The 19,652-nt window shown below is 57.7% G+C and overlaps 1 protein-coding gene across 3 annotated transcripts in view; it reads right to left on the bottom strand.

Moving 5' to 3' along the window:
• The window catches only part of RILPL1 (Rab interacting lysosomal protein like 1), a 33,498-nt gene extending 21,453 nt beyond the window's left edge, over nt 1-12,045 (bottom strand). The window contains exons 1-2 of one of the 3 annotated variants that reach the window (XM_054594171.1): nt 11,292-12,045; nt 4,388-4,538 (exon numbers count right to left, since the gene is read on the bottom strand). In XM_054594171.1, the coding sequence (XP_054450146.1) occupies nt 4,388-4,538; nt 11,292-11,594 (454 nt within the window). In that variant the 5' untranslated portion in view covers nt 11,595-12,045. The remainder of the gene's footprint in view (nt 1-4,387; nt 4,539-11,291) is intronic. The other 2 variants (XM_054594172.1, XM_054594173.1) reach the window with 2 other exon arrangements.
• Nucleotides 12,046-19,652: the final 7,607 nt, after the last annotated feature.

The raw sequence follows: 19,652 nt of genomic DNA, 5'->3' as shown, positions 1-19,652 counted from the left end.
TAATTCAGCCCCCGACAGGCCAGGGCTGGGGGCGCACAGTCAGGCTCAACGCCAGATTAAGAAGGGAGGGACATCCCCCACGTCCCTCCCCTCTGGGACTCGGCCAGGTCAGTAGCGGGGCGGCTCCCCAGCTATCTTGCTCCCTTGTGTGACCTCCACGCTGCTCTATCCCACCTGAGTCCTTCCCGCTGGCCTCCCCGCTCCCGTCCCAGACATTCCCCAACAGGCGGTCACCACCATGAACGAGCGTTCCCGACATCCCTGGGTCACGGCTTGGGGGACAAGAGGACACTGCGAACATCTCCCCCCAAAAGTGACTCTCAGACACAGTGTGTGCATGTGCGTGGGGCGGGGCTGGAACAGGGTGTGGGCCGCGTCCGAGGGAAAGCCACGGAAGTGTCTGTGGTTTGCCCTCCGACCGAGCGCCTGCCAGACAACAGGCTCTGGGTGAGATGCAGCCCACGGGCCGCGCTTGCCCCTCCTTGGTCGGGGCAGACGCCACTCCTGGAGAAATCCGGCCGGAAGAACAGCTCGGCGGGGGTGGGCGGAGCACGAATCTGAGAAAGGAACACCAGCTCTGTGGCCAGCTACACGTGCCCCACGGCCACGGGCGCCCTTGGCTGTCAGGCTGAGAGGTGCCGAACAGGATCGTCGAGAGCTTGAGGTCCGAGCCTGGGTTTCTTGGCCTGAATCTGGCCTTTGCCACTGATCTGCAACCGACCTCAGCTTGCTTCTTCACTTGGAACAGGGATCCTGAGGGGCCCCCACCTGGGGCACACCTGTGAGGCTGCTGGGGCTAGTCCAGGGCACGTGCCTGCAGGGGACCCGGCAGGAGCAAGTGCCAGCTGTCATTCCACCCTTAAAATGGAAACCTCAGTCCTCCCTGCCCCGAGGGCAGAGCTAAGATTAAAGCTGGGAGTGGTTACAACCAGGCCTTGAAAAAGTACTGGAGGGTTAAGGGTCTCTAATAGACTCACGGACACTGCTCAAAGCTGGAAGACCTCTGGGGTGGGGAGGTTCAGAGAGACGTTGGAGCAAGTGCAAGGCTGGTCCTGCAGGGGCCCCCTTTGCAGTAGCAAAAAATGGCAACAATCTAAATGACCTCAGCAAGGAAACAGTTATATAAACAAGGCCCTTCCACACAGTGGGACACCCTGTAGCAGCTGCTAAAAGACAGAGATACAATGTTACGTGGGAACAGGGGGCAAGGGACAAAGTCATACCAACACTACTTACAACATTGTTGTAGAAACATAGAAACAGCTCACATGCCCATCAGCGGATGGATAAACAAAAGGTTGTCTCGCCACTGGACTATTACTCACCCACAAACAGGAGGGAGGCACTGATTCACGCTACGCCAGAGATGGCCCTCGGAAACACGGTGCTGAGTGGGAGCAGCCAGACGCTAAGGCTGTGTATTTTATGATCCCATTTCTCTGAAATGTCCAGGACGAGCAAATCCGTAGAGACAGAAAGCCAATCAATATTGGCCTGTAGCGGGCACAAGGCTTCTTTCCGAGGCGTTGGGAAGTTCTAAAACTAGCCTGTCGTGATAGTTGTACAACTCCGTAAATTTAGTAAACATCACTGAAAACAATTTTATTTTCTTTCCTTTTTACATAAAGGCGCACAGCCAATTTTTGCGCTGAGATGCCTACCATGTTTGATGCTTTCCCTCACCCCTCCTGGGAGTCAGGAGCTACCGCTCCCACTTTGCAGGCGAGGAACCTGAGGATGGGACCAGTACATCAGTCCCAGCTCAGTCTTCCTTCCCGCCTGGCGATGGACCTGTTTGGAGCTCAAGAACTTCCCAGACCCTGAGCGTATCTCTGTGCCCCATCTCCCGGTCCCACAGCTTGGACGCCTGTCATTTACTTCTGCGTGTGCTAACAAGCAGTTCCTGTCGGTGCCCTCCAGCAGGCGGACTTCTGAAAACAAGGGGCAAGCCTAGCTGGTGTGGCTCGGTGGATTGTGCGCTGGTCTGCGGACCAAAGCATCACTGGTTTGATTCCCAGTCAGGGCTCATGCCTGGGTTCCAGGCCAGGTCCCCAGGAGGGAGCGCGCAAAATGCAACCATACATCGATGTTTCTCTCCCTCTCTTTCTCCCTCCCTTCCCCTCTCTAAAAATAAATAAATATCTGAAGACAAGGGGCAGGGGAACAGTTTTGACCCTGGAGAAGTCCAGGGCATGGAAGATGGAAGCCGACTGCGGTGGCTCTGAGCGCGGCACCCACTCTTAGTGACCCAGGAGGCAGCGCTGTGCCACACAGGGCCAGCCCGCTCCCGCCCTATCTCACGGCGGCACCCCTAAACCCTCGGTCTCCCCGATGTGCTCAGGCTACCTCTGCAGGCCACGCCTGCTGCCAGGAGCCCTCGGCCCAGCACCCGCTGCTCCCACACGAGGAGGACATGCTTTTGTCCCCGAGTCCCCATGGTTTCCCGTGCAAAATGCTAAGAACCGTGAAGGCACACTGGGCCCCTCTGCCCAGTCTGTCTGCCCGGCGGGGGCTGCTGCCGAGGGACAGGCCCGGCCTCCCCGAGCTAACCCTTCAGGAGGCAGAGCCACACGAGAGGCCAACGAAGTGCGTCTCAGACCGCGCCATGTGGGCGCTTTCACGACAAGCCAAGCCAGGCGCCCCCACAGAGCAGCAACGTGTGAGGCTGCGGTCCTGGGACTCTGAGGCCCGTGGGCGTCACGCGGGCAGACGGGGGAGTCCCCAGGTCACCCCCAGAGGCCGGGTGAGCCCTGCAGAAACATCACGGGTGAAAAGATGGCTAAGGGTTCCCCACTAAGCTCAACACACAGTCACCACAGGACACATATACACAAAAGAACTTGTTCCAGAAAGTTCACAGCAGCATCATTCACGCAAGCCCTACATTGGGAACGACCTGGAAGTCCACCCAGGGGTGGAAGCAGAAGCCAGATTCCCCATGGAGTGTTTCTAAGCCAGAAAAAGGAACGCTGAGCTCTGACTCCTTGGCTTCGCTTGGCCACGCAGTAGGGAGGTGGGTCTAGGTACAGGGACCCTCGGTCATGACAGCGCACACTTGCTGAGCACAGGTACCGGCGGAACGCTCCACGGTGTGTGCCTCTTAATCCATTTAATGCTCACAGCAGCCGTAGGAGGAAGACACGGTCATATCCATTTTCATGCAGGGCACTTAGGCACACAACGCTCCCATGGCTTGCTCAAGGTGACTCAGCAGGTAAGTACTGGGGTGAGGATTCCAACCTGGGCCGCTGGCCGCAGAGCCCACGCTCACAGCCACACAAGACTTTTGTTTCCATTGCATAAGCCACATGTGAACAGAGGAGACGCAAGGCAACGAGAATTCCGGCGCCGGCCCCAAACATCTCCTTTTATTGTGGTCCCTACGTTCCTTATCAGCATGCTGCTCAGTCTCCGAGAGCTGTGACCACAAGTTCCGAACTTCGGGTGCCCCACAAAGCCCGTCCGCCATCCCATCAAACGTGGGGAGGGACCCAAGATGTCTACTCGAACGGAAGACATGGGTCTGAGATTCCCTGGGGGCAGAGGCAGCCTGAGGGGGAAGGAGAGCCCGGGGGCCGGGACCAAATCCCTCCATCTGTGAGCTGCCACGGTGCCAGCGGAAGGCCGGGACCGCAGGTGCCGGGTGGCTGCGGGAAGGGTGGGTGACCCTTGAGGGCCCAGCCCCATTCAGACCCGGCTGCTCATCGCCCAACGCCGGCCTGTGACAAGCACCGCCAATCTCTCCCCAGCCCACTTGGCACAAAGTCCAAACCTGAGCCCGTACGGAGCTGTGGGGTCGGACCCCTGCTGGCCCTTTGGGCCTCATCTTTACCCCTCGGCCGTCTTCCCCGTTGCCCTGGCCCTGGTTCTCCATAACCCGGATGCCCCAGGGCCCTTGCGCGCGCTCCCCTCCCAGGACATCCACGCGGCTGGCTCCACCGCTTCAGGGGCTCGGGCTTCACTCCTCAGAGACGCATCCCTGATCAGCGTGTGCCAAGAAACCACTCGCCAAAGCACCCCTCTCATCGCCCCGTTCTACCTCTTCCACGCCACCGGCCACTGCCGAGGACAGGGTGCTCCACCTGTCCGCATGTTTATCCCTCGTCCCCTCCGCCCCGGCCCGAGCTTCCCGAGGACGGATGCGGCCGCTTGTCCAATGCGCATCCCCAGGGCCCAGAAAAGGGAGGAGCCTGTTAACTAGTCATGAGCCTCTCAGGTTCAACGTCAGTCAATAAGGCTACGCAATGTCCCGCAGGCAGAGCGATGGTGATCAATCGGAGGCCAGGGCCTGGACATTGGACAGCACGGCGCCAGTGCTCAGGGTCCGCCACCGTCACAGTGAGGACAGGGGACAGCTCCCCGCCCCCACGCCGGCCCCGCCTCTCACCTTCTTGCTTCTGGAGCTCCTCCTCCGAGAGGCCGAGGTCCTTGTGGGAGAGGTCGGTCAGGAGCTGCTTGTTCTCCTCCTGCAGCTGTGCGATCTGGGACAGCAGGTCCCGCGCCTCCCCCCGCCACACGTCCTCCACCAGCTCCAGCTCCTGCGGAGGCGACGGCAGCGTGGGGCTGTGGCCCACTGGGCGGCAGCCCCCCGACCCCCTGCCCCTGGCCCTCGGGAGCAGCCGGGGCTGCCATGGCTTCGGGGCCCCCGCTCCCCAGGGGCACCGGGCCTCGGCCACCATGACTCTGCAAGGCACGGAGGTGCCCTTCCTCCGGTGGGGCCCCGCTGGGCTTGAGGCGCCCCGAGAACCACGCGGCGCTCGAGCTCTCGCTGCACCTGCTAACTGTCTAGGCAGGGGAGAGGCGTGAGCAGCCCCGGGCCAAGGGACCCTGCATCCCCGTCCTCTCTCGCAGCGCCCACCCCTGACCTTTGGGCAGACCCTCAGCGAGGACGAACCTCTCTCCAAGGGAGACAGAGGCGGCCAAGACCTTGGGGTGGAGAGGGGGGCCCCTGGTCCCAGAGCTCCTGTGGGCCTCACTCGGGCATCTCTTCCCGCGGTCCCGGGCAACTCCCCTAACCACGCTGAGCCTCAGCTCCCCTCAGCTGAGGAGCCCTCACACGGAGGCTCACAGGCCGATGTGACAACAAACAAGCTTCGTCTATCAGAGTGACTTCATGGATGGCTACCATCAGGGAGACAGAGGGCAGCAAGCCCTGGCGTGGCTGGGGAGAAACCGTGAGCGCCGCGCACGGCTGGGGGGCGCAGAACGGGGGACAGCCTGGCAGGTCCTCAAAATGTTCAGCAGTTACCACATGAGGGGGGACCCCTCAAGAACGGAATTCTCCTCTGGAAGGCGGGCCCCTTGTAGTTCAGGCCTTCGACGCGTCTGCCCGTTACCTGCTGGGTGGTTTACGAGCGCACCTGCCCGCACCGCACTCCGGGGTCAGCAGTGTTGGACCGAGAACAGCAGGGCCCCCGGACCCCACCTCCTACGTCACCTGATCGCACCCTGAGTGACGTTTTTTTGTTTCCCAGGATGAAACAAGTCTTCAAAAGGAAGTGTTTTGCTGATGTGGAAAAGGTGGAACAAAAAGCAGCAGAAGCACAAAACGGCATCAAAATCGACAGGTTCAAAAACTGTTCTGAGCCGTGGAAACAAAAACCTCGACAGCTGTATTGCCTCAGACGGAGAGTTCTTTGAAGGTGACTGATGTTTCAACATGTAGGAATAAATACACAATTTGTAATAAATAAATTCCGGCTTGTTGGGGTCTCCCCTCATGTGACCCAGCAATTCCACTCCTAGGATCGGCCCAGGAGAAACGAAAACATGACCACACAAAAATAGGGACATCGGTGTTCGCTGCGACACTGGGCACAGCAGCCGACAGGTTGAAACAACCCAGACGTCCATCCACGCACGGCATGCGAGAGTAAAACGTGGGCCGTCCACCCAACGCCCTGTGGCTCAGCCGTGAAAAGGCACGAAGCACTGACCCCTGCTAACAGCACGGATGGACTTGGAGAACATCATACGAGGTGACAGCAGCCAGACACAAAGGGCCGCACGTCGTAGGACAGCACTAGCGTGAAACCTCCGCAGGAGATACGCCCGCGGAGGCAGAAAGCAGGCTGGCGGCTGTCCGGGGCCGGGGGGCGGGGGTCAATCCGGAGCGGCTACTTAGGGGTACGGGTTTGTTTCCCCTGAGGAATGAAAATGTTCCAATATTGATTGTAGTGACGGTTGCACAACCCTGTGAATAGACTAAAAACACTGAACTGCATGCTTTAAATGGGTGAATTGCATAATATGCAAATTATACTCAATAAAGCTGTTACTAAAAAAAAAAGAGAGAAGGTATTTTGCAAAACCCTAAACTGAACAGCACCGTCGCCGTGGCCTGCGTAGGGTGCTGCCGCGGTTTAAAGTGTGGAGACAACTTGAATGGCTCCTACCAGGTACTAGCTGATCTTGGACAAGTTATTCAATCCTTGGGAGCCGTGGAAATGAGGAGAACAGTGTAATATCTATGTATGAGGGCTCTTGTGAGGACCGAACGGTTAACAGACATAAATCGTCTGGAACAGCGCCTGGCGCCCGGAAAGGGCTAAGATGTGTGAGCGGATTTCTGTTGCTCCTACCGCCCACCGCAAGCCAGCCCCGGTGGCTGGATGTCAGCATCGCCTCCACTTGTCTCCTAAATAAGTTACTAAATCCCATCTTCTTTGTCAGGAAGCTCACAGTGCCGGGGAAGCGAGAGGTAATGAGCAAGTATTCGCACAGCCGGTTCAAGGTCGGCAGCAGAGGTGAAGGGCAGGGCCGGGGGAGGAGCGGTGATGGAACGATGGAGCGGGCAGCGGCCGTGCCACGCGCGGCGAGGCTGGGAGAAGTCGCACTCTTCCAGCCTGAGCCTCTCTGCCCCCGTCGGGCGCGGGCTGAGTGCACGGAGGCCCCCGCAAGTATCGGTCAAGAGCAGCCGGCAGGGGAAGGCTGCGCAATGGCTCCAAAAGACGTCCACGCCCTAATCCCTGGCACCCGAGACCGTGGGGCCATACGTGGCAAAAGGGACTTTGCAGATGGGGTCCAGTTAAGGATCCTGAGATGGGGGAGTCCCCAGGGTTGTCTGGGTAGGCCCAAGGTCATCATGAGGGTCCTTGCAAGTGGCAAGAGGGACAGGGCCGGAGTCCGAGTTGACGTGGTGACCGATGCAGAGGCCAGAGTTAAACATCCTGAAAAGGCACAAGAGCGGACTCTCCCTCAGAGCCTCCGGAAGGAATGGGGCGCCCCGACACCCGGCTTTGACCAGGGAGGCCCACTGCTGACTCCTGACGTCTGACTCCCCGCGCTCCGTCTCGCATTGTCCACACTGATATTCTCCAGAACACGCCGTCATCCAGTACGAGGGTAAGTTTGTTTTGAGCCAACAAGTGGGATAATTTGTTCCAGCAGCAACAGGAGGCAAATACAGGTTCGAACCCTCAGTTCTGTTCTTGCGTCTCACAGGGAACTACGGTTGATCTGGAGACGCTGGTTCTTGCCTCTGAACGGACCACGGAGAGTCTTCTTCTTTTTTTCTTTTTTCTGACCGTGGGGAATTTAATCCTGACTCCATACCAACGAAAAAGGCTCCTCCAGGAAGTCGTCCCAATTGAGCACCTTCTGTGCCTTCTCTCAGCATTGACAGCCTTCAAACTCCTTGCTCTGGCCTCTGAGGCCCAGCCCCATCGGCCGGGCCTCCCCCCTCCATCCCGCGCTCACTCTGCTCTGGCCTCGTCGGCTGTGGTCTCAGTGTTCCTTGAACACACCAAGCTCACTCCTGCCCCAGGGCCTTTGCACTTGCTGTGGCTGCCGCCTACGATGCCCCTCCGCCCCCAGATCGCTCTGTGGCTGGCTCCTACACTTCGCTCAGCCCTCAGCTCCGGTGCCACTTCCTCAGGGAAGCCTTCCTGACTGCCCCATCTATGAGGCCCTATGCTGGCCAGCCTATTTCATATCTCCCTGTTTTGCTGTCTTCACGGCCCTTATCATGAGCTGATATTTTAAAAACTTAAAAAAAAAAAAAAATTCTGCCCTGGCCGGTGTGGCTCAGTGGATTGAGCACCAGACTGGGAACTGAAAGGTCTCCGGTTTGATTCCCAGTCAGGACACAGGCCTGGGTTGTGGGCTACGTCCCCAGTAGGGGGCGCGCGCGAGGCAGCGATTCCATGTTTATCGCCCTCTCACCCCCTCTTTCTAAAAATAAATAAAATCTTAAAAAAAAGTATCTCCTCACACTAGAATTGCACCATCCCACTGAAGAGCCACAAGCCACACGCGGTTGCTGATCACTTGAAACGTGACTGGTCTGGAGGGTTGGGAGGCAGAAGAAGAAAAGGAGGATAAACTCGCCTTGGGGTGGGGAGCACACAGCGCGATACTCAGACGGCGTGTCACAGCACGGCACACCTGACCCCGGGGTAGTGTTATTAAGCAATGTCACCCCAATAAATTCAGTTTTTAAAAAATGTGGCTGGTCTGAATTGAAACGGGCAATAGGAGTTAAACATGCACTGGATTTAGAAGACACAGTACAAAAAGAAAAAGCAAGATATCTCATTAATAATGTTCTGTAACCATGGGAGGTGATGAATGTTATCTAATCTTATTCCCATGATCATATCACAATATATACAGGTGTCAAATCATCACATGATACACCTGAAACTGACACAGTATGTCAATTATAGCTCAATAAAAATAACTTGTTACATTGATTACATGTGGAAATCACAAAGGGGTGGGCAAAAGCAGGTCCACGGCCGTTCGGGTGGAAAGGCTGCTACGGCTTTCGCGGCCGCCCCGTGAGCTCAGAAGAACGTCGCTCACAGCTGCTGCCCTGTTTCTGCCCACCCCTACATTTGGGATTGACTGGGTTGGATATGTTAAAAATTAACCTCATCTGTGCCTTTTCATTAGCGTCACATGCCACCATATATTTCTACGGGACAGCTCTGTACTAGAAATGTGGGTCCCTGAGGATCCACACCTCATCCGGTGTCATCGCTGACTCCCAGGCCCGTGCCAGGCACACGGCAGGTACTCAATAAGCGTATCTGTCTGACGAATACATGAACAGACGCCATTTACATTATATGCCACTGCATGCACACAGCCGCTGCCTTCTGACACCTCCTTCGTGTGTTTCCTGCCTTCCCTGCCCCCCGCCCTCTTCTCTCTCTGCCCACGTCACCCAGGAGGGCACTTAGCGTGCCGTGGCTCGCCCACGGGCTTTTGGACTCAGTAACCAGCTAGAGCAAGGAAGAAAGGGAGAGAGGGAGGGAGGAAAGAAGGACAAACAGACCAGACCAAGGACATTTTCCACATTTGTGGAATAACATGTCGAACAGCCTTTGGGACTGTGGGGACGGGGTGGGGGATCAGACCACTCCCTCCTGATTCCCCAAGAAGAGCGCAGAGCAGCCGAGGGGGCCGGCGAGGAAGGGAGGGCGCCGTCCGGTGGAGGGGCGCTCCTCTCGGTGTTTACAAACAAGCCCGGCCTCTGTGCCCGCGTTCACTCCCCTGCTGCCCTGCTGCCGGCGTTCCAGAGGCGACAAGTGCAGCCGCCTGGGAATTCCGCCGCGGCAGCCAGGCCCGGTGGCCTCCGGTGACTACCGGGTGCCTCCCCGCCCAGAGGCAGAACTAAAAGCCAGGGCCGGTGTGACCTGGTCTCGGCCCCTGGGTCCCTGTTTACTATAAGAGGCGTGAGAGGATTTCAAAGATCCCTTCCCCCGCTAGAGAAGAAGAGCATCCGGGGTAGGAGTAGGGGGGCCTGGGGTGGGGGTGGGGTCCCCAGTGCCAACCTACGAGCACCTCAGTGAAAGCCACTCTGGGCCTAAAAACAACGTTAACAGTTGTAAGCCCGCAACCCTCGACCAGCCGGGCTCTGTCCTGGGCCCTTTATGAGTACGGGCCCTTTAATCCTCACCCCCACCCTACAGGGCGGGTGCTGCTACTCTCCCATTTTACAGCGGAGGACACTGAGGCACAGAGAGGCTTGCCCCACGTCACAGAGCCCGTGAGCAGCGGCGTTTGAAACCAGGCTGTCTCGCTCCGACGTCCCCGACCCTGGGAAGCCTGACAGTAACTGCAGGCCTGGGCGGGTCTGACTCTGCCTCGGGGATCTTGGAAATGTTGCCTAACTCTTGCCTCGAGTTTCCTTTCCAACCCTGCGGCACCGGGACCTGTGAGGACAGCCACGGTCCAACGCTGCTCGGAGCCGCCCTCGCCCGCCCCGTAGGGAAGGCTGCGAGCGCAGGTGGGGCTGCTGTCCCTGAGACCTCACGGACCTCAGAGAGCCTGCCCCGGAGGGGACGACCCGCCCGGCAGGTTCAGAGAAGCTGAGTGCACGTCCTGAGGCCACACAGCGAGCCAGAGCCTGTCTGCGCCCGATCCCCCAAGGAAAGGCGTTTCCTCCCATTATCGTCGGAAGGGTCTGACAGGCGCTTCCCTGGGCTGAGCTTGGGACAGGAAACCACAGTCACCCACTTCCTTTAATCCAGGCACCTCGTCTGGACTCCGGGCCTGGGGCAGGCGGCAGGGGGGGGGGGGGGGCCTGATCCATGAGCCCAGAGGGCTTGTCGTTCACAGGACAGAGGCTCTTGGCTTTAGATCTGCCCCCCCCCGCCCCCGTTTAGACAGGGGGGGAAGAGACCCGAGAGTTCTCTCCCCTGGGGGGTGGGGCTCTCAGCTCCACTGGGGGACAAGTCCTCCCTCCCACACAGCCCCTCGGTGTCCTCATCTGTGGAATGAAGAAAATAGTGCGCCCCTCAGGGAGTTCTCTGAGAGCTAAAGATAAAATCAGGGAGGGGAAAGCACCTCAGAGCGCAGGTCACTAACCCGGAGGGAACTCTGGGAAGCACTTTGCAAACGGGAACCCAGGGACTGGGGGATCCGTGGCTCCATGGTCCCGTCACAGCCCCTGTGCTCTGGGTGGGGGGTGGTTCTGAGGGAGAATGAAGACAGGGGCCCAGTATCCCATCTTTTCGGGTAACACTGAAGGGCAGGAAGCGGATTTTGTTTCTGAAAAAGGTGGTCTTATCCAGGCACTTTAGACAGTAACGTTCCATTTAATTCCTCTAAGGCAAGTCCTGTCACCGCCAGCGTTGGACAGTGAGGGACAGAGGAGCACAGAGAGGTTAAGGGCCTCACCCGAGGTCACAGAGCTGTCAAACGGTAACGGTGGGACTGGAACCCCGGCCTGTCGCCCAGTCGGGCCTCCTCCAGTCTGGTCCCTGGACACCCACCTGCGCCCCGCGCTGCAGGCCCTCGGGTCCCGGGCCCGGTTGCACGGGCTGCCGGAGGCCGCGGCTCACCTTCTGGTGCTTGCGCTCCTTCTCGATGCGGTCCATCCTCTCCAGGCGCAGGCGGTCCAGCTCCAGGCGCAGCTCGTCCAGCTCGGGCGCGACGTGGTGGCGGCTGACCAGCACCTCCAGGATCTCCAGGACGCGCACGACCTTGGGCATGAGGCGCGCGATGGCCTCGCAGCCGTGCTGGTCGATGACCCGCTCGAACTCGTGGCCCACCAGCGACGCGATGTCGTACACGTCCATGACGGTCAGCTCCGCCACGTTCTTCTCCAGCACTGACGCGGCGGCCGATCCCGGGTCCTCCTCCATAGCCCCCCGCCCGGCCGCTCCCCGCGACCCCGCAAACTAGTGCAACTCCCAAACTTGCCGCCGCCGCCGCCGCCGAGGGCAGCGCCCGCCGGGCCCACCGCGCGCCGCCGAGCCGGCCCGCGCTTAGCTGGCCCGCAGGCGAGGGCGCCCCAGGCAGGCGGCCGGCGTCGGCATGGGCGGGGCGGCGCGCCGCGCCGGGAGCCGGGTCGGTGAGCCGGGAGCGGGGCTCGGCGCCCGCTCGGCCCGGATCCTGCTCCCAAGACGGGGGAGGAGGAGGAGGAGGCGGCGAGGAAGGCGCGCGTGCGCAGGCCCGCGGCGCCTCCCAAGTTGGGAATCCGAGTTGGGAGCAATGGAGGCGCGGGGTCTGGCTGCGGAGGGGGCCCCGCTGCCCTCGGAAACAGTTCTCGCTCGGGGGTCGTCCCCGCGCCCAAGGCCTGGGAAGGAAGGGCGGCCGCCGCTGCTCCGGGAAACTTTGGCGGCGGCGAGGCCGGGTGACCGACCCCCCCCACGCAGGGATGCCGCGCGCCCCGCCCCGATCCCGGCCTGGCGAGGGGCGCGCCCGGCTTCCGCCGCCCGAGGGCGCCCTGCGGTCCCCACGGGCACTGGCCCCTCTCACCTGCTGACTCGGTGGCCCCCAACCCCGGCTCCGCCCGCCTGCCCTTCCTTCTCCCCACCCGCCGGCGCCCCCTGCGCGTCCCGACGCGCCACCCCCTCCTCCGGCCGGAGCCTGGCTCCTCCTCCCGCGCGCCCGCCGCGGAGGGGTCGAGGCCAGTCGGGAGGTGAGGGGACGCGGTGACGGCGACCTAGGTCGCTGGTTTGTGGATGATTTGCCGGGTCGGGGGGCAGCCCCTGCGTTGGAGAGCAATGGAGGGGTGGTGAGGCTGATTCCAGGATGGGGCCCATTCAGGGGAGGAAACGAGGACCGCCACCCCCGGCCCGCGACCCTCCCCGCCAACCCGGTCACAGGCGGACCGGGAGGCGCGGGGCCCTGCGCTCCAGTGGAAGCGCCCCCACCTCACCCCGCCTCACTCCCCGGAGAGGGGTGCAGGGCTGGAGAGGCCCTCGTGACACGCAGGCCACTTTACAGACAAGGCGAGGCCGGGGTTTGGCTCTCGGCACCACGAGTTTCCTTTTCCCAAGCCCCCGCCTTTTGACTTGGCTAAATGCTCTCGTCCCTCCGACATCCCACCACCGCGGGAGGGCCTTCCCCGCACCCGCAACCCCTCCCCTCGTCCTGGCCCCCGGTCCCGCGCCCCGCAGGGGTTGGGGATCTTACTGCGCGCCCACAGGCTTCTCCCTTAAGTGTACCCTTGGCGTATTGGGTTTGAACCGTGTGGTTACACATACGGCGCCCCCAGCCAATGGGGAACTCCTCGAAGGCAGAAAAATCCTTCATGCCCTTGGAGCCGTAGAGCCCACTCCAACCTGGCGCATGTGGATAGAAACTCCGGAAAATTTAAAGCGTGTTGGGCATTTGCTGTAAATATGATTTAAAAATGTATAATGTCTATCCTTACCATGTGTCCGGCATTATTCTAAGTGCTTTTGAAATATTTCCTCATTTGATCCTGACTCTATCTTTTCTCAAAGTACAATGACTCTGGGGGTCCCCAACACCCACAGGGTCGCAGTGAGGTGGCCCCTTTTGCTCGCTGTGTGAGTGGGAGGCCCAATGTCCTTCATGCACCTAGCACGCAACCACGTATCCCTATAGGCTGAACAGGCAAAAAGCAGCTTTGTTGGTCCAGCTTCTATGAAGGGCTAGGCATCACGGAGATTTACAGTATATACATAATGTTGCTGTGCGCAGGACTTTGTTGTGTTGGGGGAAAGTTATTTTCATTAAAAAATATTTATGCCCACCCTGACTGGTGGGGCTCAGTTGGTTTGTTCTGCAAAGTGAAAGGTCCCCGGTTGGATTCCTGGTCAGGGCACATGCCTGGGCGGTGGGTTCGGTCCCCTATTAAGGCGCATACAACCGATCCCTGTTTCTCTCCCTTTCTCCCTCCTTCCCTGCCCCCTGCAAAAAGTAAATGAACAAATACTTTTAAAAAAATAAAATATATATTACATGTTATAATATGCCTTTTAAAATAATGAATACTTAAAAAAAAATCAGTTTGCATTTCTAGTTGCAATAGATATCCATAGATCTAAGCCACCTACCTAACAAAATTTTGAGGGTCTTCAATAGCTTTTTCTTTTAAATTCTTAAAAAAGATTTATTTTTAGAGAGAGGAAGGGAGGTAAAAAGAGAGTGAGAAACATTGATATATTTGAGTTGCCTCTCACAAGCCCCCAAAAGGGGACCTGGCCCACAACCCAGGCTTGTGCCCTAACTGGGAATCGAACCAGCAACCCTTCACTTCACAGGCTGTTGCCCAAGCCACTGAGCCACACCAGCCCAGGCTTCAATAGTTAAAGTGCCCTTGGAAAAGGGTTCTTGAGGCCAAAAGGTTTGAAAACTGCTGCCTTTCAACATTCTAAGAAGTATTATTATTGACATTTTACAAATGAGGAAACTGAGGAACAGAGAGATCATGTTGCTTGCCCAAGGCCAGGCAACTGGCAAGTGCTAAACCCGGGCTCAGACGGGTCAGGTCTATGAACTGCAGCCCAGTGAGGGGGACAGTGAGGAGGAGGGAGGGACACTAGCTTCCTGTAGCTACTGTAACAAGTTGCCACAGATTTGGTGACTTGAACAATAGAAACGTATTCTCTCCCAGCTCTGGAGGCCAGGAGTCTTAAATTAGGGGGTTGGCAGGGCCACACTCCCTGGGAAGGCTCTGGGGGGGTGGGTGGGGAGGTCTGCCTTGCTCCTTCCAGCTTCTGGCTTCCTTGGCTTGTGGCTGCATGGCTCCAACCTCTGCTGTCTTCCTAGGGCCCCTCCCCTGTGGGTCTCTCTTCTCTGCATCTCTTGTAAGGACACGTTACTATCATACTGGAAAAAAATTAACAGAATTTTTTTTTTAGATTCTCAGTAATCTTTTATTTATTTTTAGAGAGAGGGAGAGGGAGGGAGAGAGAGAAACATCAGTGTATGGTTGCCTCTCACATGCCCCCTACTGGGGACCTGGCCCACAACCCAGGCCTGTGCCCTGACTGGGAATCAAACTGGTGACCCTTTGGTTCGTAGGCCAACACCCAATCCACTGAGCCACACCGGCCAGGGCAATTTTTTATATCAAATATGCAGTGTGTTCAAAACATCAATTGTCTTATTTTTTTACAGGTTTGGTTTTTTTTTTGGTTTAACTCAATATCCAAATAATATCTGCGTATTGCAATTGGTGGATATGTTCCTTAGTGCCTTTCAATCTTCCCTTTTCTCTTTCCTAGCCTTCCCATTTATTTGCTGATGAAACAGGTTGTTTTGTAGAGATTCTCAGTCTGGCTTTTGCTAATTTCACCCTTGTAATGTCGTTTCTGTTCATGTTTTCTGCATTTTCTGTAAACAGATCAAGAGATGTGATGTGATTCGAGTTGCGTTTATTTCGTGGTGGTGTGTTTTAGGAGTTCCTCTTCCTTTTTAGAGGGGATTCACTTTTTAATGTTTATTTGGATAGAAATCTCATGCAATAATACTCACCTTTTTAACGTGTACATTCGTCATTTTTAGTATATTCACAAGCTCGTGCAATCACCGCTCTCCGGTTTCAGAATGTTTTCACTAACCGGACTCAGCGAGGGAGTTCAGAGCTGAGCGGGAACCAACTCCCGACGTGGGGGGAGGGCTGGCGACTCGGGCCTGGCAGAGCTGCTGGGAAGCAACGGAGTGGGCATTAAAGGTCCCTCCACTAGAGGGCGTCTCCCTTCGGCCGGTCCACACGCAGGACATTCAGCCTCTTTTCTCCCTAACAAGGAACAACTACTTAAAGGCTAGGGGCTTCCCAAGATCTTTAAGAGTACAACGACATGATGTCTGTGAATCGCTTTCAAACAACGCACTGGGAGGACGGGATGGTTGGGGATAGGAATAAAATGAAGACTGGCCATTTTGTTACAAATGGTCAAAGCTGGGTGATTGGACCGTGGAAGTTCATTGCACTATTTTCCCTCCTTTTGTAAGATTCACAATTTTTCATAATTTTTTTTAATAAAGACTATAGGCTTGAAGGGGTGTCAAAGTATGAGCTTGCCTGGGAGGACCACAAGTCTTGCGTCAGCCATGGATGGAAGAAGAGATTTGCTGCCAGCAACAGGTGCAGGAGGTCTGGGGGTGGGGGCGGAGGGGTGGGTGTTGGGGACCACCCACATTCAGGGGCAGGAGGGAGACCCCGGGGGCTGAGGGCAGACGGGACTGGGCATGTGGCAGAGAGAAGCAGTGATCGTGGGGAAGGAGCAGTCCCTGCTTCCTGGAAACTCAGGCCACATGGCCCTGAAAAACCGCACTAGCCTTTGGGAGGCAACTTTGGGCCACTGGAGTGCAGCTTCCTGTGCTGTTGCCATGGACCCTGCAGGGACTGCGTTTCCCCAAATCCGCGGGCTGAAATCTTAGCCCCAATGTGGTGGAACTGGGAGGTGGGGTCCCTGGGAGGTGTGAGGTCATTAGTGTGGGGCCCCCATGCATGGGACCAGTGCCCTGATAAGAGAAACCCCAGAGAGCTGCTGCCACGTGAGGATACAGCAAAACGACAACCCTGTGAGCCAGGACAAGGGCCCCCGCCAGGCCCCGAATCTGCCCGTGCCTTGGTCTCGGACTTCCCAGCCTCCGGAGCCAGGAGATAAGTTTCTGAGTTTACAAAGAACCTGGCTGTGGTATTTTCGTTTCAGCAGCCCGAGCTGAGATGGACTATTCTATGGGCTCCCCTACTGCCTTAGCCTCTCCCCTGCTCTTGACCACAAGGGCTTAACCTGGAGTAACAGCCTCTCACCCTCCCTCCTGCCCACCCGTGCTCCTGCCTTCCTGTGCTTGCTGTTCTGGCTACTCGTTCCTCCCCCTCCTCTTCTTTAATTTGACAGACTTAAAATGGCCATGGGCCATTTTGGTGTCACGATTACATCTTTAAACATCAGAAATATCAAGGACTCAAGTCTGTTACATGTTGATTAGGCTTGATAGTCAAGCTCCCCAATGCATTTTAGAAAACAGGGAGATCTAGCCTTAGACATGGGCCCTTTGGAGTGCACGGGGGGGGGGGCACTCTCTGAATTTCAGTGTCTGTTTCCTCCCGGAGGGGCTGCCTGTCCATGCCAGTCTGGGCAGGATCTCCATTCTGTCACATGAACCAGAGGGTGCTGCCCTGCTTCCATGGTCTGTCACTGAAACGCGGGGCTCTTAAGTAAACGTTTCAAGGGAAATAGTTAAAAAGAAAAAAAAATTACCCATTGCTTTTGCATGGCTTCCTTAGGAAAACATATGAGCCAATAGGAGAGAACGAGGGGAAATGGGAAGTAAGGCAGGAGAAGAGGAAGAGAGCACGGTCTGGGGGCGTGTAAGCAGAGCCGGCTGCGCTTCCCGAGAACCCTGGTTGCTGGGTCTGACGGGACGTGTCTGGGAGGCTGTGCGAAGCCGCGGGGTCTCAGGGCCGTCCAGCAGCGTGGAGGGCGGACTGGGATGTGGGGTACACAGGCAAGGTGAACAACTCCCCTGCCCACCCCTTCGAGTCTCTCCTGCGGCCTCCGTGTGGGCCACTGCCCGCCCCCCATCTGCAGCACGCCCCCGTCATCTCCTGGGCTGGTCCTGGTGCTGAGGCCTTTGCCCCTGTGGTCGGAGAGCACCAGGAACGTCAGGAGCTGCGGAGGCTGTGGCACTGAGCAGGGCTCTGCCGCCAGGGGTGGGGACCGATACCTGCAAGCAGAATGTCTGGGCTGCACAGGAAGTGGGGGGGTTAGCTTTCCAAGAAGCCACCAAACTTTCCCCAAGTGGCTGTGCCACCTTAGTTCCCTCTTGCAGCGACGCAGCGGAGCGGGCCTGGGCCTTTCCAATTTCACCAGTGTCCCCGGGTGATTAGGACGTCCCCCCAAGCTTGAGGACCACGGGCTGAGAGCGTGACGGAACGGGGGGCTCTTCCTGGGGAGGCAGCATGGGAGCAGAGGTCTGAGAAAGGGCGGTGTGGGGCGCGAGGAGCGCAGAAGACGGTGCCAGGCGGGGGGCAGGGCCTGCAGAGCCTGCGTCGGGGGTGCGCAGGCAGGGGCAGGGGGGCAGCAAGGGGGGTCCCTGGGGCGTGAGGGGGGAGATGTGGGGAGAAACAGAGCGGAGAGCGGGGACCGACTCGGTAAGGGCCCCGGGAAGGGTGAGCTCCATGGCTGATGCGCGATGAGCTGGGAGCCTCGCTAGGGTTTTAAAGCAGAAGCACGCCATGACTTCAGAGGAGCAACCCAGGCTCAGGGAGGCGGGTGGATTGGCCACAGGTCACACAGAAAGTGGCTGAGCTGAGGTGCAACCCTGGTCTGCTCAAGGCCAGAGAGTGTGTTGCTGGCCTTGCTGCTCTGGTGGAGCTGGCTTTGGTGTCAGATAAACAGAAAGTGGCTGCTGGGAAGCTGTTAATGTCCTCCAGCCGAAGGCCACCAGGAAAACGGGCAGTGAAGCCAATGGGCTTGTCACTCGCAGCCAGGGCAACTGCGCACCATGGGGAACCGCGGGGCGACCCTCTGAGAAAGCCCATGGCAGGAGCTGGGCTTTGGTCTGGTGATTCTGGAGTGTCAGGGTCTCGGAGCTGACTCGAGAGCGGGTGCTGTCAGGAAGCAGGGACAAAGCTGGGGAGGGGCCCCTCACAGACATTCCTTACACGGAGGACCGGCTACAGCTGTCGTTGGTAAAGAAGTAGCATCACTCACATGAGTCACGAGAGCGAGACATTTGGTATTTTGTGGCGTGGACTGTGCTTGCGCTTTGCCTTGTACCACCATGGTCACAGAGCAGCCTTGATTGATGCCGACGTCCTGCAAAGTGGCTCCCATGGGTGGGCGCCGCGGCCAGCCGCTAGTGCCAGGCCAGCAAATAGATGTCAGGCGCTGCTCCGCTCCTTCCCGCGGACGTGGCATTTGCTTGATATTCATGATGGAAATCCGGTCCAGGAAGAAACAAAACTGAACCCTGGGAAGCTTCTGAATGTGACCGAATCTCAAAGACACAGCTTCTCCTGGTCCTTTCTGCCACCTCACTCCGGCGGCGCTGGCCTGCCTGTTTCTGGACTATACCCAGACAGGTGAAAAACTCTTCTCTGTTTTAAACAGCTTTATTGAGATACACACAGTTCACATGCCATAAAACCCACTCGCTGAAACATGCAGTTCAGTGGCTTTTAGTATGGTCACAGATGCACGCAACTGCCACTACTGTCTAGTGCCAGAACATCTTCCTTGTTCCAAACAGAAACCCCATTCGCGGTCACTCCCCGTTTCCTCCTGACTCCCCAGCACACCCGAGGTGACCATGGGCCTACCACGGCTAGGACATTTCCCCATTTTGGACACTTTTCATCACTGCAGCTGCACCTGTTTCTCCACACCAAAAGCGGGAACTGGATACTGGGCCACCACTGCCCCCTATTGCCTGGTGCCTTTAAGAAAGGATCCCTGGATCTGGCAGGCACATTCACCTACGTGGCGCATTTGATCCTCATGACTGGACCAGACAAGCAAGGCATATGGCGTTCTTCTCCTTCACGGATAAAAGATGATGTAACGCAATTAGGATCACACAGCTCCGTGGAAACTGGAGTAACAATCTAGGTCTCCTCATCCCCTGGCCAGTTGAAAGAACTCAACTAACTTGTTACAAGGGAGGTCTTTGTGGGCCTGAGAGCACAGCACAGGTGGTGCCTCCGGAGGGAACAGCTGTAGCTACAACCCAGGCGGCACAAATCCCCGTCGCAAGCACAGAGCATGGGGCCAGTCTCTGGCAGACGGCTGTTCAGGAACATTTCGGAGAGGAGAGCAGGCGACCCGTGAGTGGGGCTTTGCCGGATGAGTAGGAGGATGTCAGAAAGCAAAGGGCAAGGGACGATTGTCCGGGCAGCTGGCAAGAGCTGAGCGTGTATGGTGTGGCAGCAAAACGTTAGGGAACTGAGAGGATTCTAATTTTGGAGGAACTGGATAAAGCTAAGACAAGTT

The sequence above is a fragment of the Pteronotus mesoamericanus genome, unplaced genomic scaffold (assembly GCF_021234165.1).
Source record: "Pteronotus mesoamericanus isolate MK-2021 breed Mesoamerican mustached bat unplaced genomic scaffold, CSHL_Meso_final scaffold_507, whole genome shotgun sequence".
Lineage (NCBI taxonomy): Eukaryota > Metazoa > Chordata > Mammalia > Chiroptera > Mormoopidae > Pteronotus > Pteronotus mesoamericanus.
The sequence above is the reverse complement of the archived record's forward strand: the minus strand, read 5'-3'. Positions and strand labels throughout refer to the sequence as shown.